At 57.2% G+C, this 23,435-nt stretch overlaps 1 protein-coding gene across 6 annotated transcripts in view; it reads right to left on the bottom strand.

The window, feature by feature from the left end:
• Positions 1-17,359: 17,359 nt before the first annotated feature.
• The window catches only part of TRAPPC9 (trafficking protein particle complex subunit 9), a gene marked incomplete at its 5' end in the record, with an annotated part of 197,730 nt that continues 191,654 nt past the window's right edge, over positions 17,360-23,435 (bottom strand). For all 6 annotated transcript variants that reach the window (XM_084230212.1, XM_084230214.1, XM_084230215.1 and 3 more), the window contains 2 exons: positions 17,360-17,729; positions 18,161-18,381. In XM_084230212.1, the coding sequence (XP_084086338.1) occupies positions 17,562-17,729; positions 18,161-18,381 (389 nt within the window). In that variant the 3' untranslated portion in view covers positions 17,360-17,561. The remainder of the gene's footprint in view (positions 17,730-18,160; positions 18,382-23,435) is intronic.

Here is a 23,435-nt window from a genome sequence, read left to right as displayed (position 1 = left end):
GGCACCGCGGGTCCCTGCCTAGTGACAGTCCAGGAGCGGGTGGGGGCTCCCTCTCAGCCCGTTTCCCCAAGGACCCAGCCGGCCCAGCCAGAGGTGCATGCGGAGCTCAGGTGCGGCCACTCAGAGCCCGGGCCTGCCCTGGCCACAGAGACTGGCTGGGCCGGCTGGCCCCTCAGCCGAGGAGAGTCCGGGGGACATTTCTGTGCGCCAGGCAGAGGGGGTGCCGGTTCTGGGATGCCAGTCCCCCCACTCGGGGAGCAAAAGGCTTGGGCTGCTGTGTTTCGGGGTGAGACGCCGGGGCCTGCCAGCTGGCCGCTGTCTGTGGTCCTCCAGGGGCCGACCCTGGTCTCCCTGAACCTCGGGCCTCCTTGAGAAAAGGCCCACTGGGTACTAGAGAACACCCCGGTTTTATAACCCTCTCTACCGGCTGGGTCCTGCACGCACACCGGGAGGGGCATGCCCTGGCAGCTGGGGTACCCTGTCCCACAGTGGGTCAGGGTGGACTGGACTCCCAGTCCAGTGCTCCTGCCACCGGGGTCATGTGTCTGTGAAAACAGGTTCTCCTGCTAGTTGAAGGGAGCAGGGAGGGAACAGCGCCCGGGGCAGGCCCCCCGGGCCGGGGCCAGGTGCCCACGTGGGCCTGTGGGCCAGCGCTGCCTGGGGCCGGCTCTGAGGGCAGCTGGTGGCCCCCAGGATGCACTGGCTCACATGAATGCTGCCTCTCTGAACACAGGCTGGGGGTGCAGAACCATCACCCCCTTTTTCCAGAGGGAGGAAGCAAGGCACCACGTCCAGTGTCCCCACATCAGGCAGCAGCTGGGATGCATCTGCCCTTTCTTGAGGGGGCTGGGGCCACAGCCCTCTGCTGCTCCCAGTGTTGGGGACCTCACCGAAGCCTGGCAGCCTGGACTGAAGCGGTGGGTGGGTGGCACCGTGGCCCTCCAGTGGGGCAGAGTCCAGCGGGGAGGGCTCTGCAGCTGCAGCCGCAGCCGGAGCCCCCGACGCTGCTCGGGAATGGAAGGGTGTCACTGAGGAAGGGTCTGTGGCTGCAGTTTGGGGGCACCGGCTCACACAGCGAGGGTCAGGGCTTCAGAGTTGCCAGCAAGTGAACAGGCACCAGCTCCAGACAGTCCTGTGGGACTGTCACGGGGCCTGGAACCTGGCCCCTTTTGTTACCTTCCTGTCCCGGAGCGACCCTGGCAAAGCCCCAACCCGCCAACACCCCGCCCTGGCGATCGGCCCGTAGACCAGGACCCCAGGCTGGCCCGAGACACAGCTCTGGAGGCATCTCGGGGCCCGCTGTGTCCACCGCGAGGGCTCCTCCGTGATCCTGACGGTCTCTGGGCTCCTTCCCTCGAGCCGGTAAAGCCGGAGGACACCTCCCGCGGGCCGCCCGGGGACCAGCCTTTGGGCAGAGGCGGCTGCAGGAGCTGATCCCGGGAACCACTTCCCCAGCCCGGGGATCTGGGCGCAGGGAGCGAGGTCTGGGGGTGCGCCGCAAAGTAGCCCCTCTCTAAAATGCACCCCCAGTAGGACCGGTTGGTCCATCACGCCAACCCGCAGGGCTCCCAGCCGGGGCTGCGCAGGAGGCAGCGGTTCTGGCGCAGGGTCCAAACCCAAGGCCGGCTCTGCCTCCCGGGTGACCTTGAGGGTCGTCCCGTCTGAGGAAGTGAGGCGCGTGTGGGCTCCTGGCAGGGGCCTGTCCCCGGGCGGGGCAGCGTGGATTCTCCCCCCAGTGTAAGGGCGCGCCGCCCGCTGCAGCCCACTGCCCGCCGGCCCGGCGGTGCCAGCCCCCACGGCCCGGCGGGCGCGCCTCGCGGTGAGACCTACCCCTCACAGCTCCCTCGAGCTAACTCTGGCGGTCACGTGGCGCCTTCCTGTGTCTGCGCCGGCGTTTACAGATCCCTGCGGAAGGTGTTTAAATATTTTCCCTTTTCAGAAGCCTGGTTCTCGCCTCTGCCATTTTCACCTTTCGTGGCAGAAGGTATTTTTGCAAAAGCGGCGAGGTGGCAGCGACTTCGGCACGACGGGTCCTGTACACGCCGCTGCTATTTTGGGGAGCTGCAGGTGCGCGCTGTGCATGGCACGGGCCGACTCCCAGGGAGGGAAGAGGGGCTGGGTGTTTCTGGAACCCCCGTTGCCCGGCACGTCCTCAGGAAGCCTCGCGGGCCCCCCCGCTGGGTGTGGACAGCTGTGCGCCCCCTGTCCTCACGCTGGCACAGGGTCCTGCACTAGGGCCCGCCCTCGAGCTCCCAAGGCCGCGCCTGTGTCTGATCCATCTGGTTCCCAGCGCAGAGCAGGCTCGGAAGCATCGAGCTGAGTGAATGCCCCGCGGCCTCAGGAGATTCCAGGGAGCCTCTGGGGGGACCTTCTGTGTCTCTGAGTCATCCTCTGCCCCAACATCACCTGTCAGACCGGGGGTCTCTGTGCTGGGTGGGTCCTGGGGTCAGTGATGCCAGATGGATGGGAGACCTGAATGGTTAGCGGGGAGACCCGTGGGGCCTGCTCAAGGCCAGGGGACCCTAGATCTGCTAGGACGAGAGAACCCCAGAGGACTTCCCAGCGGAGGGGACATTGCCTTCTAGTCCCAAAGTCAAGGAACGGCCAATCCTCAAGAGTTCACGCTCGCTCTGCGCATGAGCAGGCACGGGCAGGCGAGGGCGCAGGGTGTGCATCTCCTCCTGTAGGTCTCCATGGAGTAGAGATGGAACTTCATCTACCTCTGGGTACCCCCAAGGCAGGCCTGGGGCTCCCGGGGAACCTCAGGGAGCCTGTGCAGCTGAAAAATCCAGTGCCTGCTCTCAGCACCCATGGGCGGGCCAGTGTCAGGGTGGCTGCGGGGAGAACAGGCGATAAGGAGGTTAACCAGCGGGTGCAGCCGCAGACAGAACTGCGGAGGGTGAGAAGATGGGGCGGGCAGGGAGAAGGGGCGTGTGGACGTGGCCAGTGGACGTGGCCAGAGACGTGTTGGTTGCGGTGGTCAGGGCCGGCCTCTTGGCAGAGAGCGCGCTGGCACTGAGGCTGGCGGGGCGTCCTGGCAGGGGGAGCAGTAGATACAAAGGCCCTGAGGTTGGCTTGTTTGAGGCGGACCCAGCAGGTGGACAGGCCAGGCGTGGGCAGGTGCCTCGAGCTGATGAGACCAGAACTTCCGGGCATTCGAGGGTGTGGGGGGCACCCGCATCCTGCCGGCATCCTGTCTGGGGAGCTCTCTGAGGAAGAAAGTCCCCAAGGACTTGCAAGTGTGAAGACTGGAAAGGCTTGGAGGCTGCACCGGGCACAGCTGCCCCCACACCCTGGCCGCCCCAATGCCGGGGCTGCTCTCAGGGGGGCCTGCGTTCCCACCAGAGCCCCACCTCTCGCACACTGGCTGCGGGGAGGCCCCTGGCCTTGGACTCCAGCCTCTGGCACTGTGAGAAATAAACGCCTGTTGATCAGTCCCCCAGGCCGGTGGCGTTGGGTTTGGGGGACCGGAAGCCAAGAGAAGCGGCGGAAAATCAGTGCTTTCACTTACAAAGTCTTCTCCCCACTCATGCCAGCGGGCAGCTACCGGGCCGTGAGGTCGCTCCGAGACCCAGGCCTCGCACGCCCCCGGGCAGCGGCTCCCTGATCCCTGACGGGGCAGGGGCCGACGGATCTCCCGGCTTCCGCCCAGAAATGTCCTCCGTCACTTCTGGCCACTTCATTTTGGACAAACCTGTCACGTGGCCAGGCCTGGGACGTCCGTGGCCGGCACACTCACCCGAGCACCTGACCCCGACGAGCCCACACGCACCTGGGAGGCGGAGGGCGACGCTGGGCGCACGGTCCCCAGGCCCCGGCCAGCCCGCCCGAGGTGAGCGGCAGAGGAGTCCGCAAGACGGAAGGCAGCGGCGAGCGGGTCCCCATGTGCGGGCCCAGCTCCCCCAGGGCGGCCGGTGGCCCCGCGCGGTGTCACGGAGCCAGAAGCAGGGCTCCTGGGGGGCACCCCTGCTCTTCTGGTGTGAAAGTCCCAGGGCTCCTGGGGGGCACCCCTGCTCTTCTGGTGTGAAAGTCCCAGCTCAGCGGCGGCTGCGATCACCGGCGGGGGCGGGGGGCCAACTTTTAAGCATCTCAACTCTGAGAGGGCGGAGAGCGGAGGAAATTCGGAGAATCCCACACGTGCCATCTTCGTAGTCCGAGGAGAAATAACTGGGGGAAACAGACCGTCTTGTGGCCATCAGCTGGCACCTCGTTTTCAGCCGACAGCTGGGACGGGACCCGCCTCTGTTGTGCGGGCGGGGCGCCCTGGGGCCAGCACCCGAGGGCAGGTGGCCCGCGGCCGCGACCAACGCCATCCTGAAGGCTCGCACACCCACCTTTATTTCTCACAGGCTGAGGCCGGAGGCCAAGGCCAGGCGGCGGCCTCATGGTTAACTTTAATTACCACCTTCGAGGCCCCATCTCCAAATATAACCAGGCCTGGGCCTCCACACATGAATTTTGGGGACACACAGTGTTCAGCCCATAAGAGAAGGGCACGGGAGGGACCTCCGAGTTAACAGGGGAAATGGAGGGGCCCCGCGGGCGCTGAGAGCAGGAACTGGGCTCCTCAGCTGCACAGACTCCCTGGGGTTCCCTGGGCGCCCCGGGCCTGGCGTGGGGGTACCCAGAGGTAGACCACCGCAGATGAGGACAATGAGGCCAGGTGACTGGCAACAGAGCATCGTAGGAAGCACGTGAAACACACGCGTTTGCATGTTCAGTGCAAAGAGTAAGAGCCTCCCGTTAACAGGCAGACACCGTCACACTGGATTCCACAAGCAAAGGAGAGAGAGAAATGACACGCTGTTTGTCAGAGGCACACGGCAGAGCCCAGACTCCGGCCACACAGTCAAATACGGAATACATTCTCCTGCGCCCAAAGGCCACTGTGAAAACCGTGACAGAACCGTCACCGCTGAGAACCGTCACCACGAACACGAATCCACATTCAAGAACAACCACGTTTTCCCCAGACCCCATGCGGGGTCCTATCTAATACAAGAGAAATAAATAAAAAAGGGGGGCAGCAAAAAACACTTTACGGACAAGTTTAAAATATTCCTAAATAACCCTTGGACCCAAGAGAAAACGAAGAAAATAGAAATAGTTCATGTTAAAGCATATGGAGCAAAATTAGCACCGCTTAGAGTCAGGCCGCCCCAGAGGCCTCCCCGGGCCACAGGGAGAGACTAGACCCAACAGCGTTTTCAGGGCTGGTGTCAAGAAATGAGAGAAAGCAGTAAGAAAAAGGGAATTGATAGAGAATTGAAATGGTTGAAATAGAAAAAATTTAAATAGTAGAAAGAATAAGTAAATGCAAAAACTTGTTCTTTGCAACGGCTAATAAAATAGAAAAAACCCCCGTGAGTCCAATGATGGAGGCTGGAGAGAGCAAAATTAGACAGGGTGAGGCCTGAGAAGGCAGACATGCCAATAGAACTACAGATCCAGGGAGATAAAAATAATTATGAGAATATTATATGCAACTCTGTGATAACAAATTGAGAACCTCAGGGAAATGGATGATTTCCTAGTAAAAGCAAATTACCAAAATCAGTCCAAGAAAAAATGAAAATTTTAATAGACATTTACCGTAGACGAGATTAGAAGGTGACCAGAGATCCAGCAGTGAAAAGGACCAGAACTGACAGGCTCGCCGCCGAGTTTTATCTAATTTCTAAATAACGATCCATTTCCCCGCTGTTTAAACTATTTGATGGCGGCATAAGATAGAAGGGGAATTCCCTTGTTCTGTGCTTCTGAAATTAATACAAATAATGTAGCGTAAGGGAGGTACAGACCAATGGCAGCCAGATGTAAGGTGAAATTTTAGAAAGAAAATACTAGCAAACAGATCCCAGCAACTACCCAGAACAGCGACGCACGATATATTACCCTCCAGCTTGGGGGCAGGGACTGGGTGTGGCTGGGGACCTACAGGCCTCGCGTCACCCCCTTTCTCTGGGCATCATCTGGCACGACGGGAGGAAGGACAGCTCAGGAAATGATTAGGGGCTCCAATAAACAGGACTGGACAGCACGGAGACACACCTGTCAGGACATGCCAAGATCGGACACGGCGATGTCACGGGGCTTTGTTTCTAAATTACTTAAGAGGTAATATTGTCTCCGCGTCTTTCAAACATTCCAACTCCCTCGTGATTTGAAACCCGCTGAGGGGAAGCCGGGGGGAATTCTGTTTTTAATCGAGCGCCATGCACGAGACGCGGGGTGTGAAACAGCGGATGTCACTGAATTCTCACGGCGGCCGCGTGGGAGCAGATAGGCCTGTCACTGAGGTTTGACTGAGCTCTCAGATGAGAGGGGGCGCCAGCTCTGGGCCCCGCTGACATGGCCCGGAGAACACTCTCAATGGCAGCACGGAAGGACCCGGGCCATCCCCCGTGGCTCCCGGCCCGTGGAAGGGCTGCAGGCCTTTTATCCGGAAAAGGCCAGGGCCAGGCCACGGAACAGGCACTGGATGGGGTGTCAGGAGACCGGGGCTCTGGGCCCAGCTCCGCCACCAGCTTGCTGCTGGGGTGGTCATGACTGCAGACCCTGCCCCTGAGCTACGGGCCGAAACCGGCGCTGGGTCCTCCCGGTCCCGCTGCGGGCCGCTGCCCCCGACTCCAGCTTAGCCCATTTCCAGAGGCGCTGGCCTGGGCGGCTGCCGGCAACATGGTGGGATTAATCAGCAGGTTTGAAATGGCAAACTAAATGCTAAAGGTGGAAGAAAGAAAGATTTCTTTATTGGTTTGCTGAATCCACACCAAAGAATGGTTTTCCTTTGAGCCGCATCTTTGGCCTCCTACCGCCTGGGCCTAAATGGAACGTCTCAATTTTTGAAGAGACGCAAGTTGCCTCTGCTCGGGGGAGCTGGTAGAACATCAGCGAACCCCCAAAGTCTCTTTCCCTCCCCAAGCCCCACCCTCCTGCGCTCCCTCAGAGGGAGTCAGCAGGCTCAATTCTGTGGTACTTACTCACTTATTTGTCTTTATAGGTTTTTTTAAACAAGCTGTGTATAGATCCTTAATGGAGACGCCCATTTGCGTTTAGAGCTTCGTAATTCTCGTCCTGTTGCGTGGAGGCTCCCGTGCCGGCTCCACTCCTGCTGCCTTGTGTTTCTGAAGTGCATCCCTGGTGTTCCGCACGGAGACTGTGTTCTGCGCTGTGATTCTGCCACAGTGTACACATTCCGTCCTCCACGGGGCATAAGAGCTTACGTGCTTCTCCCTATTATGAAGAGTTCTGCCATAAACATTCTGTCACGCGGCCCATGTGGCACAAGCTACTAAATCGCCCCCAAGGTTTGGCAGGGACTCTGGGTCGCCGGACAGGCCCACGTCCCCTGTTACTAGGGGCTCGCCCCCGATGGGAGCCGCACCCGTTGCTGCCCGCGGGGACCCGTAGCTGTAGGTCTCTTCCGTGGGCTGGGGGTGTCCCGGGACGTGGCTCACATTATCTCCAGGCTGGAGAATCTCCTTGCGGTGCCAGCCTCTCCTCATATCGCTCTCCGTTTGTGACGTGTCCTTCCAACTTCATGGTACCTTGTGATGAACAAAACTTTTAAAATTTGAAGATAGCCGAACTTGTCATTCTATAGCTTGTTTTTTTGTCGGTCCTCGGAAACCCCTATCTACCCAAAGACCATAAAAGTAGCCACAATGCTTTCTGCTTGCCTTTCACATGTAGGCTTCACCTAGAACAGATATTTGTGTATGGTATGTACGTGGGTCCAGTGTCTCTAGTATTTAAAAAATATAATAAATCCCATGATGTGCAGATAACACAGCTTCGTTTCTTTCCTTCTAGCCCTGGGGCCTTGGATGTGTCCTTCTGTTTGCGTGCGGAGGCTGTGAGGGCCGCCTGTTCAACGCTGAGTAAGTAAAAGAATGAGCATCCTTGTTTGGTTCCTGATCGTCAAGAGAGCACTGACAGGTCCACATAAAGAATCAGGCGTGTTGTATTTAGCATCTAAAATAGAAATCCTCTGGGCCTCCCCGGTGGCGCAGCGGTTGAGCACTGGGTTGCAAAGCCGCCTGCAGCCTCTGCAGCGCCGGTTCGATCCCCGGCTGCTCCCCGGCCTCCGGAGGAGGGTCCCACATGGCGCACAGACCTCTCCTGCCACCCGCTGCTCCCCTCAGCAGTGTACTTCGGTCCTTCTGCCTGCTCTGCTCCCCGCTCTGGCTCTGGTGAATTCTCTCACCCTCCTGCGCTTCTGACTGTACCCAGTGCTTGTATAAACAAACAAACAAATAAATAAATAATACATGCCTCTTAAAAAAAAAAAAAAAAAAACAAGTAAAATAGAAATCCTCTTATCGGGACCAGGGGAGTCTCTTCTAGACCTAGAATGATGACGGTTCTTTCTGGGTTTGGGGATTTTTGATCACAAAAGGGGAGACTTTCATCAAAAACATTTTCCACATCGACTAAGATGAGCCTATGATGTTTCTTCTTTAATTTGTTAAAGGGTGGATTCATTCATAGTCTTTGCATGTAAAACCAACCTTGTATTCGCTGCAGAAGCTCACCCTGGAGATGGCATGCCATCTTTCACACGTCGCGAAACCCGTTTACTAATATTCACATTAGCGTTTTTACATCTATAAAATAATGCATGATTGAGCTTAAAACTTTATTTCCTTATGCTGTCTTTGTCAGACTTTAATACCAAGGTTCTAGGAGCCTTATTAAACAAACACCGGAGTGTTTTTCCTCTTTTCCTACATTCAGAAATATTTTGTGTATCACCGGAAGGTCATTCTCCTCGAATCAAAACTGGTAAAAACTACCCGGGCTCGGCTTTCTTCTGGAAGGATTTTAAACTACTGATGTGATTTCCATAAGGGCTGTAGGATTATTCAGTCTATTTATTATGATAGATTTTAATTTCTATGTTTTTCTAGAAAATGTATATTTCCTCTGAGTCTTCAAGTTCCTTGGTGTGTTCCTCGTAATTTCCTCTTCTACTGTCTTCCCACTGCCGTGTGCTGTATCTCATGCCCCCGCTATTTGTCATGTGGCGGTTTGTACCATTTCTTTTCCCTCTGGTAGACCAGTCAGAGCTTTCGCCGTTTTATTAGCCGTTTCATGAAACCACCTTTGACATTCGCTATTGTGTGTCTCTTTCTTATTTTATTAATTTATAACCTTATCTTTATTATATCCTTCTATTTTCTTTGATCTCTTCTGCCATCTTTTTCAGTTCCTGGGGATGGTGCTTAGTTAATTTTCACACTTTCCTCTTTTGAATGGAAGCATTTAAGTTTATAAAGCATCCCTCTACATGCTGCTATACCTGCGGCACACAGCTGTGCTGTGTACTCACATTAACAGTCAACCTTCGCATTTCCTGCTCCATGATGGTTTCTCCATTCAAGTCCAAGTTACCTAGAAGTGTTTCCTGATTGCCGAACAAATGAGACCTTTGCGATAAGGTTTTTGTGGCTGAAGTCTGACTTAGCCACACTGGGTCCTGGCAGTGTATGTGGGTGACAAATCCAGCTACGTGCCGAGTCCTACAGCAAGTCTCAACATAGGTGCTCGACCAAATGTTTTCTGCAGCTGTGGAATGAATTATTCTAGATCACCAGCTCATTAAATCAATCTCCTGGTTGAATTTTTCAGGTCTTCTGTATCTTTGCTAATCTTTGTCACCTTGAACTTGTAGGTCCTGAGAGTTTTATCTATTTCTCTTTATTGTATTATTCTATCAGGTTTTGCTTTGTGCATTTGAAGCTATATTTTTTATTTTTTCAGATGTGCAGCTTTCTACTTCGACATCTGTACTGCCCTGCAATTGACCACCTTTTCCTGGTCCCCCCTCCATCTGATTACGCTCCGCTGGCCACCATTCTGTTCGTTTTTGCTTTACTCTGTTTATTTACCTTCCACATGTGAGTGAACTCATGTGATACTTCTCTTTCCCAGCCTGATGTGCTGCACTTAGTATAACAAACTCAAGATCCATTCCTGTTGCAAACGCAAGATTTCAGCTCTATTTTTGTTGTGTATTTTCTTTTTACTCTACAGATTGGGGAAGTTTGCTCTTTGCTTTTCTGTTGATGTAGTCTGGTTTGTAACACTGGCTTGGGGTCATGCATGCAGCCTTTTCAAGCAACCCCTGCATAGAACGGACTACAGACTACATCGTGCTCACCGCAGAATCCTAGTTTCCATCCATCGCCAGCCACATGCTTCACCTTTTGTACCCACTTTACCCACCCGCTTCCTTTCCGTAACTATTTACTTCTTTTGGTCTGAAAGTTTTGTTTTGTTTTATTCATTCAGGTTTCATCCTTTTTTATAGCAAAAATAGTACTCCGTTTTGTGCACACGCATCTTTTTTACCCATTGACCAACCGAGGCTGTTCCCATGCCTCGGCTCTTCTAAACACTGCTGCAGTGGACAAAGGAGTGACTCTGTCGCCTCAGAATAGTGTTTTCATAAGCTTTGGATAAATACCCACAGGTGGAAAGACTGGATCACTTAAATTTCTAATCTGGAATTTTCTTTTTCGAAATCTTCATGCCGTTCTCCACAGCGGCTGCCCCGCGTTACATCCCCACCCGCATCTCCTCGCCCTCGCCAGCATGTGCTGTCTCGTCTCGGGTCCCGTCTTGGGCTGGTGTAAGGGTGGGGGTGCATGTGGCTGTGATTTACGTTTCCCTAATGGCAAGTGGCCATGAGCGTCTTCCCGTGAGCCGAGGGGTGGTCTGCGTGTGCTGCTTCTCCCGAGAAGTGTCTATTCAGATCCACTTCCCCTCTTGCATCTGGGCTGTTGGTTGTGGAATCGTATGAGCTCTTTGTTGAGCCCGCCTGAGGCAGGGGTTGTGAGCATGTCCTCTCACTCGGCACACCGCCTTTCTGTTTTGATGCTGCTGCCTCTCGCGGTGTAGGAGCTTTCTAGCTTGGTGTGGCCTGTTTGTTTCTATTTGTTTTTCATTCCCATGTCATTGGAGGTGGGTCCACAGAGACAACTGCAAGGCTGATGTTGAGCTGCCTACGGCCAATATTTTCTTCTACGTATTGTATTGTTCCAAGTGTTAGATTCAAGTCTATACACCGCTTTGATTAATTGTTGCATGTGGGATAAGAGAATGGGGAAGTTTCCTTCTTTCCCAGGTGACTGTCCAGTTTTCCCAACGGCAGTTATTGAGGAGACTTTTCTTTCTCCATTGTAAGCCCTCAGCCTGGCATCTCTCTTGTAAATTAGTCGTCCGTTTCCACGTGGGTTTATCGCTGGAGTCTCAACTCTGTTCCGTTTTCTGTATGTCTGTTTGGATGTTGATACCACACTACGTTGGTGACTATAGCTTTGTAACACAGTTGAAGTCAGGAAACTACTTGAAGATTTTTGTGATTCTATGCAAATCCCAGTCTGTTTACATTTAAGAGGGTGTATTTTCCTTATGCAGTGTTTTGGTCTGCATTTATTGTATGTGGGTATTTCTTGCCATTTTGTTCATCGTTCTCTGGCTGTTACTGTGGCTCTGCTCTGTTCCTTTCATCCTTTTCTCCCTCCCCTTGAGGTTTGATGGATTCCTTTAATGACAGATTTAGATTCATTTTCTTTTGTGTGTTTACTCTAGATTTTTGCTTTCTGGTTACTGAGAGGTTGTTTTTGTCTTTTAATCTTCATGCTTGCTTTCTTTTTTTTTAAATTATTTTTTATTTATTTATACAAGCACTGGGCACAGTCAGAAGCGCGGGAGGATGAGAGGATTCACCAGAGCCAGAGTGGGGAACCGAACAGGCAGACTGACGAAGTACACTGCTGAGGGGAGCAGCGGGCGGCAGGAGAGGTCTGCGCGCCATGTGGGACCCTCGCCCGGTGGCCAGGGATCATCGAACCAGCACTGCAGAGGCTGCGGGCAGCTTCGCATGCCAACGCTCAACCGCTGCGCCACCAGGGAGGCCCCATGCTTGCTTTCTAAGTGATTGATCTACTACCTTTCTTGTGCATATACCTGATCTAGTGAGATTTTTTTTAAACTTATATTTTCTTGATGTTTGTGCCAGTTATTCAGTTCAGATAAAGTATTTCTTTTAAATAATTTTGCAAATCCAGTTTAGTGATAATATATTTCTTTAGCATCGGCTAACCTGTGAAAACTCTTAATCTGTCCTTTAATCTGAAAGTTAACCTGGTTGGTAATAAAAGTCAAAGTTGCAAATTTCTTTCAATACTGACTATATCATACCACTCTCTTCTGACCTCTAAAGTTTCTGCTGAAAATCCTCCTGATAATGAGATTATATTAACAGCTACATACACGTTTGACATTATTATAATTTTCTAATGAGTTATTACTTTTACAATGAGTTTTACTTTTACCATGACATTGTTGACTTTACTACGAAAAATACTTTTTGCTTTTGATATTCTTGTCATTTGAATTTTTCTGATACATCATTTTCTTTCAACTGTCTGTATCTTTATGTCTTAATTCTCTTGTAAACATCATAAACTTGACTATAATATTATCTGGAATATGTAATTCATTTTACCTTATTATAAGCAATGATATACTTAAATATATTCTACAACTTATTTGATAGCAAGTTTCATGGGTGGCCCTTAACCATGTGGTCTCATTTCCTCAAATATATTATGATGACAACATTAAAATGGTTTGTTTTCTGCCATATCCATTTATTTCTCTGATCTTTTTTTCTTTCAGATGGAATGAAAGAAAATTATCCAACCCCCCTTTTTTTGGTTCTCTAGCTTATAAGCTGCCCATGCTATTTCTCATTTTTCCAGTGGTCACTACAGAAATTGAAACTTCCATAATTAAAACGCCAAAGCGTAAGTCTAAATTAATCAGCATCTTTCTCCTCCTCCTGCACCTCTGAACTTGATTACTAGGACACTTTGATTCCAGTTGTCCCTTTACCACCATTTATGTATTATCTTGCTATACATGTTAATTCTATTGTTTTAACCATAATTCATACCTCTCGTACAGTCAATGTGGAGTTACCACAAATGCGCTGCTTTATCTGTTCTTCTTTCTTTCTTGCATCTCTGACATTCCACCTGGTGTCAAATTCCCTCTGCCTGAGGTTCATTCTTTAGATTTCCTTTAATGAGGTTCGGGTGGTGGAAAAGTTAACTTCGTATACGAAAATGTGATTTCAACTATTAAAAAGTACTCCTGTTTCTCAGCATGTTCTCAGATGTTAATCTACTGGCTCCTTGACTTCGTTTTTGCTGAGGAGCAGTCAGCTGCCGGTCACACTGCCCCTGCCGTGGAGGGAATTGGTCTTGTCTCTCTAGCTCCTTTCAGGATCGTCCCCTTGCATCTGACTTTTGACTTTGTATCATGATGTGTCACTGTGTGTTGTAAATGTCATGCTATGGGCTTCTTAAATATGTGGACTTCGTTTTTATCAGTTCTGAGAAGTCCTCCGTTCTCGCCGACTTCGGCTCCTTCCCATTCTAGCCTCTCTTCCTGTAACCCTGGTTAGACGGGTTCGGAATCTGTGCGAGTTTCTTGCTTTGTCCTCCATGTTTTCTTAAGTCTCCTATTTTTTGGGCTGCCTTATGATAACATTCAATTCTATCTTCCATTCCTTGTTCTTTCTTAAACTGAATTTAATCTGTTCTTCAACCGATTTACTAAGTATTTAACTTCAATTTTATTCTTTAGTTATAGGGAATCCAGACGATTATTTTATGATGCTCTAGCTCTTTACCCATTGTAACAGTTTTCATTTCTTGTAACATGGTGAGCAGATCTTATAGAGCCTGTCTGGTAAACCCGACACCTGGCCCTCTTCAAGCCCCGGGTTGCTGGTTTGTCCCTTCTGGCTCTCGTGCACGGCGCGTTGTTTCCTGGTGTCGATGACGACTTTCTACTTAAATCCAGAATTGCTAATTTTCCTTGTAGAAACTCTTGGAGATTTTGGACAACAGAGGATTCCTTCAGAAAAGATGTGTTTACTTTTCCTTCAGAAAAGATGTCTGCCATGTGGCGGGGGTGGTATATGGGAGAACCAGTTTCAAATCAATGAACCACTTACTGTCTGGGTCCACGGAGTCCGGGGGAGGCCAATTCAGGTTGCAAAGGAGTTTCGTTTCCAGTCTCTGAGTGACTTGGGGGGATTCTGTTCAGCTCACCCTTAGGGACCTGATCCTTTGGGCTCTCCAATCAACAGTAGCAGCCTCCTGCTGGGTCCTCACCCATGGGCCCCAGGTGGATTTCTCCCTTGCAGCTTTGTAAGTCTTTGAAAACTGATGCTACCGCCCTGGCATAAACTCCCGCAGTCCAAGCTGGTGTGGTGGCACCGCGGCCCCTGGAGCTTGCCTGCTCACGGGCACCGGACCGATCTTTCTCTCTTGCAAGCTCGTGGGGGCACTCGCAGGTTTTTTTACATTTTTTTAAAATGTATTTACCATGATTCTTAGTTGTTGTTGTTATTTTCCTAAGAGGCTTTACTCTGGGTCTTAGTTCACTGTGTTGACACCGCTTTTTATTTCTATCGTTTTTCTTCATCCTGAGATTCATCATTCAGAGGCCCAGGAGCCAGGTGAAAGCGTGCACCTTGTCCTCTTCTCTGCTTCCTGGGGCCACGCTGGTCCTTAAGACATCAGAATGCCAGTGGCCTCCAGGCTAGCAGGTTCAGAGGCTCAGCTGATGCCCGCATCTTTGGAAACCATCACAGTCCGGCCTTTCCCCGAGTCAGAGGCCCCCTGTGGGGGGGGGCAGTCCCTTCCTGTGGGCGCCGGGAGGCCTGTTTCATCTTACTCATGTCACCCAACAAATTCACCCACCAGAGGTCTCAGGGAGGCCGGTGATGTCATGCAGAGATCCCAGCACCAGGGCGGCCGTGTGGATGGGGATCCGCGAGTGAGTGGAAGGGGCAGACGCGTTCATCGAGGAGGTGTGACCATGTGCTAGACACCGGGGTCAGATCAACCTGGGAGCATGAACGTGCCTGGGAAATAAGCATTTTTGTCTCCACTCATGCAGACAAAACTTGCAGCATAACTGAAGTAACTCGGCCGGGGTCTCAGGGCAGGGCTGGCAGCGCAGACGTCCTCCTGTCAGCCGTGCTCTGCTGGATGAACCTCAGGTGACACAGCATGGCCGCTGGGCGGCTATGGGGCCACCGCGGGCCTGTCCAGCCCAAAGGGAGCACGTGTCGGGGGGCAAACCCAGCTGCTCGGCTGGTGAGAAGGACCTGGTCTTTCCCAGCTCTGTCTCCCCTGCCCCTGGGCGGTCAGATGCTGAGGGCTGCGCTGCTGCCCAGGAGCCGGTGGCTCAGGCACCTGGGAGAACCAGGACTCTGAGCTGCCACTCAGGCGCCTGCCCCGGGCCTCCGCCTCCACCGCCACCTGCTCGCCCAGCTCCATGGCCAGGGGAGGCAGCCACGTGCTGCCAGGCAGCCACCATGCACGGCTCCTGGGCCCGCCGGCCCCCACCCAGCACATGCCTCTGCACACTCGCAGCCGTCCTGCCCGGACCTCCTCCACTCAGGACAGCGGGGTCTGTGCAGACGCCTGTGGGTCAGTTTTCAGGGTACCCGGGTTATTTCTACAACCCCCTCCTCCAGGAAGACAACTGTGCCTCCAACCCTGAGACTCCGTTCTCGCGGCATTCAGCGCCACTCGGGGGGGTGTGCATGCGTGCACGTGTGCATAAGCGTGTGTTAGGAGCAAAACATACAGGAAATGTTAGAGTGACCGTCACATCCACACTGACCACGCAGTCAGCGCCCCAGGCCTCCATGTAGCTCCTGTCCCGTTCCTGTCTCCGCCACCTCAGCGCTCCCGTCTCTAGCGCCTGCCGCCTCGGTCTCTCTGCTACACTTTCAAAAAGCCCTTGACCTGCACCCAGCTGACCCCTCCTCAGCCCCAGAGGAGGTGGCCACGGTAAGGGAGGAGTGTATCTCCTCCAGTTCGCACACATGTCGTGCACCCGCCATCCGCAGGGGCTGCCCGGCGCACAGCTGCACGTCCACGGCCGCGGCCGCACCGTCCGTCACGGAAGCTCCTGCTCCGCGCGGTCAGCTTCCTCGCGACCGCCGGACGCCTGAGATTCTCTCTCTCTCGGCCGTTTTTATTTCCTAAAATGTCACGGACCCACCGTGGCTTCGGCACTGTGTGAGCACCAGGAGTTCCCCCAGCTCGGCCTCCCCCGCCCGCACCGCCCCCCACTCCCGTAACCACCCTGCTCTTCTCCGGGTCTAAAGGTCGTTTCTAGAAACACTTTTACAGACGCCGGCCCCGCACAGAGAGCGTAGGGCTTCCTGCAGCTGTGTCCCTGCTCCGGGCCTCCCTCCCCAGGGCACAGACGCCCCCTCGCCACCCGCTCCCGGCGGTCACCGCGGCCACTCGCCCTTGGCTCAGCAAGGCAGCTGCAGCGAGGAGGCGTCTGCCCTCCGCGCGGGGACCGCAGCTTGAGCCCACTCCCGCTGTCCTGGCGGCCCGGGCCCTCCTTCTGCTTGGGGTGGGGGGTGGGGCCTTTCCATGGAGACGGGGCGCCTGCAGGGGCCCTGTGGGGCTTTACCAGAGAGCAAGACGTGGCCCAGGCTCGCATCACCTGAGACACCTTAACCTGAGGCACCGACCTGCTTGTCCAACTTGAGGCCTCGTACTGACTCAGTGTGTGTGTGGGGGGGGTATGGGGGTGTGTGTGGGGGGTGTGGTGTGGTGTGTGCTGATAAACACATCCCAAAGCACATCCTGTCCTGTTTCTGCTCACTGTTTTTCCCCTGGTAGAAGTGGGGTCCTGCCTGTCCAGAGCACCCACCTGGACAGCGCAGAGCACTTGGGTCCCCACAAAAGTGCCATCTCTCCTGCTCCCGCGGGGGGTAGGCTCTGGAGACTGACGGGTGGGTGCGGGGCTGGCGGCGGGTGGAGGGCCGTGCTGCAAGGCCGCAGGGCTGGCAGGAGAAGGCCAAGCCTGCCTCGCGCCTACCGTCCACTGGATGCCCACATGCCCGGCTCCAGGCCAGACACGACCCGCACCAGCCCCTGAGGCTGCGTCATCCTGCTTCACAGATGAGGAAATGGCGGCACAGAGGCGTGAGGGAGCCCGCCGTGGCCGCGCCAGGCGGGGACAACGCATGGACGCGGTTGGACGCATGGACCAGCGGAGGGACGGGGAGGCCCTTTATTGAGAAGTGGCCGCAGTGCACAGAGCTCCTGGGGTGGAGACGGGGGCAGCCTGGGGGCTGGGCTGCTGGCTCGGGCTTGGCCGCGAGCCCCTGCACTAACCCCAGCGCCGCCTCCCGTGCCCCGGTGCCTGCCTGAGAGATTCCGAGTGTCCGGGGTAAGGAGCTCCCCAGGCGCACCGGCTGCACCCCTCCCTCACGCGCACCCTCCCCTCCCAGGGCAGGCTGAGCTGTGAGCCCCAGGCCCCAGGACCGGGCAGGGCGGCACCATCCCCTGGGCTCTGGCCAGCACCAGGCTCCAGCTGGGGGCGCTGGGGGCGGCGGGGACAGGTGAGGCTGCCAAGTCTGGAGCCCAGGAGGCTGCAGGAGAAAGGGGGAGGCTGCCGGGGCGTGGGGCACACCTGTGCCCGCGGGGGCAGGGCCGACGGCGGCGCTAGGCCTGGGCCTCCTGGGCCCGCAGGTGCACGCTGGGCAGGCAGAACCAGGACGGCGGCAGCTCCTTGCTCGAGCAGTCCTCGTGGAAGCGGATGTGCAGGAAGAAGTCGCCCGTGTAGAGGAAGAGGAGGGCCCCGAGGCAGGCGGACTGCCCGGCCGGCTGCACCTGCGGAGGAAGAGGCGTCAGCCGGACCAGCAGCCACGGGGAGACCCTGAAGCCGCTGGACACGGGCCGGGGGCCCAGCCTTGCTCCCACGCCCCATCCGGGGCTCCATCTCCAGCTGCCCTCTCTGAAGGAGGGCACGTCTCTCCTCGGACCGTGGGGGGTCCAGGTAGTGGGGGGGTTAGGGGAGGGAGGGGGGCTGTGCTGTTTGGTTGGGAGGTGGGGGCCGGGGTGAGGCCCGCCGGGAGGGGCAGTGGTGCAGGATGGGGGGGCTGCGGCAGCGCAGAAACACGCGGTGCACAGCCCCGCCCCGGGGCCTGCCCACCGGTTCCACTCAGGGCAGACGCCGGCCGCTGGGGTGGGGGCACCGGGGTGCCGGGGCGGGGCGGGGGTGCCGGGGTGGGGGGGGGCAGGGGTGCCAGGCCGCCACGCACCGCGTCCAGGTAGAAGGTGCTGGAGCCCACGAAGGAGACCGCGTGCTGCAGGTCGTAGTTGTGCGCGCCGTTCTGGTGGTCCTGGAAGGGGACCACGGTCAGGGCAAAGGGCCCCACGCTGCGCGGACTCTGGTTGGTCAGCCGCACCTCCAGGCGCACGGGGTCGCCCACCCGGCAGGCTGTGGCCTCGCAGTCACAGGGCGCTCCGTCCACCAGCACGTCTGCAAGCGACACGGGACACGGGCTGTTGGGGGCAGTGCCCGGCAGCCCCTTGCTGCCCGCTCCACTCGCCCCTCCTCTCTCACTCCTTTCCAGCCAGAGGTCCCCTCCGTGCCAGGCCAGGTGTCGGGGACACAGAGGGGGGGCCCAGGCCCTGTTTGTCCGAAACGCAGGCTGGCATGGAGGCCAGAACTGTAACCTGGGGTGGGGGGGTGTGCCTGAGCGATGCTGGAGGGGCCGAGATGTCCAGGGATCATTTAAGGGTCCCAAAGGCCTCCCAGGTACCCCTGGCCTGCCCACATGGAGGGTCTGAGCTCTGGCCACGGGCCCCAGGGGCCCGTGCAGGGGCAGGAAAGCAGGTGAGAAACTTAAGATGGTCAGCCTGTGGCGGGGCGTTCTTGGAAGGCGGGGCAGGCAGGCACCTGGCGGGGCGTCAGCCACACACACAACTACGGAGCATTCGAGAAGGGTGGGGGGTGGCCTAGGGAACCTGCTTTGAGAGCAGGTGGAGCCCTCAGACTGGAGACCCCGGGTGGGATTTGAGAATGACAAGAAAAGGGACAGAAGAGAAGGGAAGACAGATTCAAAGAGACATGGAAGGGGGAGGCAGAGGCTGGAGGGTGCAGCCACAGCCCCAGGCAGGAGGCGGCGGCCAGCTTCCTCCACTTGGGCCTCCACAGGGAGCACAACCTGCTCACATCTTGAATTTGCACTCCAGCCTCCAGAGCGCAGAGAGCCTAGATTCCTGCTGTCTCCGTCCTGCCTGTGCGAATATGCCCCACCTGGACGCCGATGTCGGGGGACCCTCTTGCAGGGAGGTCACCTGGTTGTTGGCCCAACCCTGGAGATCAGGCCTGGTGCGACCCTCCCCCCGTAGGAAGAGCACAGGTGACTGGATCATTCCCAATCAATCATTCCCTGCCCTTGGAGGACTCGTCATGAGCTTGACCATCATGCCAGGGTCCTGCACGGAGGCAGCTGCTCCTGACACCAGGCGGCTGCAGGCTGACCCTCGTCCCCAGCAGCTGTGGGGCCCCCGTGGAAGGAGGGTGATAACTGGTGTGGGGCAGGCGTTATTCCAGAACATTCTCACTGTGGCGCTGCGTGATGAGCGAGCATTCATGAATGGACATGAGCGTGTGAGTCAGCTTGTGAGAGACGCATGTGCGAGAGCGTGGGTGGGTGTGTGAATGTGAGAGCGCGTGTGTGGATGGTGACAGTGTGTGAGAAGCATAAAAGTGTGAGTGTGTGAAGGTGATGACTGAGTTCCAGCATCGAGAAGTTCACGATGGGAGGGATAAGGCAGGAGTTCAGCCACGCTGAGACGTCAGTGAGGGTTCCGGGATGAGGGGCCCCTAGACGACCCAGAGGAGGGCAGCAGGCTGGGCGCCAGGAGGAAAGGACACTTTTCTCTTTTCCAACATGTTGTCAAGGCTATGATTTGCCCTCAGTGCCTTGCTTTGGCCGCATCTCCACTCGGGGATGTGCAGGGGCACGTGAGCTGAGCCTGGCCAGGTTGGAATCAACTTGGGGTTGCTGGGACCCCGCACTGGTTCCTCCGTAGTGCCAGAAGGCACTTCAAAAGGGGTCTGGTACATCACAGACATGCACACAGAGACCGGCTCTTCCGTCCCCCGGCTGCCCTGTTCTGACTCAGGCGCTCGCGGGGCCACGTCTCCGCCCGCAACCCTCGGCTCCAGCCTCCGCTTCCTCTTCCATAGGTGGAACTGACAGCCCCTAACAGCGTGACGAGATCATGCCGTGTGGCCCAGTGGGCCGGGGTGAGTGCACGCGAGTGCTGGCTCGGGGTCTAGAGTGTCCTGGGCAGCGGCGTCCGCCTTGGCCGGCTTCCTGTCCGAGAAGCGGACCGTGGAGGCTGCCCTGTGGGCTCGTGCGATTGCTATTTGTGGTTCCTCTCCTGTTTCGAGGGCCTCGGGGACACCTGATGAACAGCGCGCGCCACCCACCAGGGCAGTCCGAACCTCTCAATCAAATGGGAGGTGAGGTGGAACGAGCAGGTGTGGGAAAAATACATTATGTGCAAATCGGTGAACCCGTGGAGGGTGGCTATGCCCACGTCTCCGCTTTCTCATTTTCCCTGCAGCCCATCTGCTGAGTTGCCCCTTTTAATCCTGCCCTGGCTCCCAGCTCTGCTGGCCCCTGGAGCCCTAGGTGGTGGCAAACTGGGACAGTTGGTGACAGACCCCAGAGCTGGCTGCCCTGATAGTTGCCACCACACTGGTGACTTTCTGTCCCCCAAAAAAGCAGCCATTTTCTTCCAGATCCAGGTCCCAGGGCACCAAATCTGATCATCACCCTCACCCCCCACCCCCCACATCCCCGGCGGGGAACAGCAGAGCACAGCAGAAGAGAGGCCCAAGTTCTCCCTGAGAGTCTGATGCGCTTCCTGGATTTAAAAGGGTGCCATGGCCGCCCTTCCCGGGACCCATGGGTGTTAATTAAGACTCTGGTGGAAATGAATCTAATGATAGTAATGATGCCGCCGCCGGCGGCTGTGCTCGAGTGGGGTTTCAGCCCCGTCAGCACTAAGGCCCTGCACATGCCTTGCGGCAATTAATTCCCTCCTCTGGCCCCGGACCAGGCCAGCTGGGCGCCCTGCTGGAGAAGGGCCGGTTCAGCAAGGCTGCGGAGCAGCTGACACCCGAGGAGAGGGAGTCAGGGCTGGCCACCGGCGAGCCACAGCCTCCCTAGGAAGGAGCCGGAAGAAATAACTGGAAAAATTCTCAAAGGTTAGCTGTTGGGGAGCAGCTTCTAAATCACCTGGGAGCATGGGGACGGCAGGGCTGGGGGCTCGGCCTGCCACCTCCCAGCAGGACTCTCCCACCTGTGATGCCCCCAGGAGGGTCAGGGGCGCCAGGGAGACCACAGTCCGCCCCTTCCACCCACAGGCCTGGGTGCACCACTGCTCAGTCACACCGAGGCCGACGCCAGGCGGGTGGTCAGGAGGTGGTGGGCGAGCGCCTGCTCTGCGTCTGCGCAGACCAGCCAGTGTGGCCTGGCCCCGGGGAGGGGCAGGGACCTGTGAGTGTGGGGAGGCCTGGCCGATGGCTCCTCACACCCCCAGGGCCCTTCCCAGGGCGTGCGGAGTTCAGACTCTGGCTCCAGAACTGAGCTTCCACGCTGACCGCCACTCTTGCAGCTGTCGAGGTGGGGTCAGTGAGGCTGGGCAGAGCCCCTTCCAAGAGGGGGCCGGGCAGAGCCTGGCCTCACATCACGTCTGTGCAGCTGAGCCTCGCTTTCCCCCGGCTGGAGAGGCAGCAGCCGCCTCCCCGGCAAGGCTAGAGGGCGAGTGTCAAATCCCGATAAAAAGCGCCAGACTCGGGAGCTGCCATCGGGGGCTTCTGCCCCCACCCCCACCCCGCAGCTCCTAAACCCCAGGTGCCGGCCCCAGCCCACAGCGTCCGGGCTCCGCTGCGTTTGCTGAGTCCCTGGGGCGGCCGGGCCTTCCCACAGCTCCCGGGGGTGGAAAAGAGCAGGAAAGAGCCCTTTGGCCCCTGTCGCTTCCACACCTTCTGGTTCCCCTTTCTCATGCCCCTCAGCAGCTCCCCCTTCCCTGTCTGCTTCTCCAGCACCGTCCACACCCCCGTCCACTCACACTCGGCAGGCACGGGGGGGGGGGGGGGGACCTGCTCACACCCATTTCGCAGGCGTTGGCCAAGCGATGGACGGATGCGGGAGCGTGGACCGGTGGGCTTGGGGGCGGGGGTGCCTGGGCTCAAATCCGGCCCGACCCTGCCCGTCATCCCAGCAGGGCAGGGCCGTGCCCCGCACAGAGGGTGTCCGGACCCACGTCCTGGCCCCGCTCTGGCGCCCCGGCTCGCGGGCCAGCTCTCCCGGAGGCGCTGAGCGCGCAGGGGACCTCGCGTTGGAAGAAATCCCCCGGGCCGGGCTGGTCTCTTCCCGCAGAGCCTTAAATCCGGCCCCGGTCATCGCCCCCCGCCGCCCGTCCCCGCTTCCCCTTCGCTTTTAATACCAGCCCGAGTCACGGACTTAATTCTGCTCGGCCCAGAAATCCCTCCCGAAACCGCCCCCACGTTTATGCTCCAGCACGCGTGTCTGCCAGCAGCTCGGGCTATAAATAGAAGGAGCCGAGGGGAGGGCAGGGACAGCGCGGAGGAGCCCGCGCGCTGCCAGCACGATCTGGCCGAGGGTGGCCAGGGCGAGGGAGCCGGCGGGGGATACTGCACCCCGGGGTGGGGGCTGGCGGGCCTGCGTGGGGGCAGGGGGGGCAGAGGCTGGGAAGGCACTTCCCACTGGGCGCCTGGAGCGGGGCCAGGGCTAGCTGGGGACCCCGCCTGGTCTCGGCCAAAGGCTGCTTCTCCCCGGTTCTGCTCGGGTTCTGAGGAGCCGGCCTTCTGGGCGCCTCCGGGAGTGGGGTCCCGCCCTGGCTCTGCCGGGCTACCAAGCACGGGCATGTCCCTCCAGACGTCAGCGTGACGGGCGAGCCCAGGCGGAGCCGGGTGAGAGTGCGGGGAGGGACGCCCTGCCCAGGCCTCCCAACTCCTCCCCCACTCACAGCACCCCCCCTCGTGGTCACCACACCCCACTTCTCACCCTGTGGCCCCGGCACCCCGGCCTCTGCTCTACCGGCACCACAACGCGTCTCTTCCACCTCCAGACGGCACGACCGGCCACACGTCACTGCTCCCTTCCACGGAGGCCACACGGCCGCCCAGTACCCGGGTGAGTGCCCCGCGCCCACCAGACCCTGGCCTCCCGGGCCTGTGTTCTGTTTGTTTTAAACACCTTCTTCCTGGGCCTCCCCGGTGGCGCAGCGGTTGAGCGCTGGGTTGCGAAGCCGCCCGCAGCCTCTGCAGCGCCGGTTCGATCCCCGGCCACTGGCGAGGGTCCCACATGGCGCGCAGACCTCTCCTGTCTCCCCGCTGCTCCCCTCAGCAGTGTCCTTCGGTCCTTCTGCCTGCTCTGCTCCCCGCTCTGGCTCTGGTGAATTCTCTCACCCTCCCGCGCTTCTGACTGTTCCCAGTGCTTGTATAAATAAATAAAATAAATCTTTTTAAAAATAAATAAAAAATAA

The sequence above is a fragment of the Talpa europaea genome (assembly GCF_964194135.1).
Source record: "Talpa europaea genome assembly, chromosome: 3".
In the NCBI taxonomy this organism is placed as follows: domain Eukaryota; kingdom Metazoa; phylum Chordata; class Mammalia; order Eulipotyphla; family Talpidae; genus Talpa; species Talpa europaea.
This window is presented reverse-complemented; position numbering and strand designations above follow the sequence as displayed.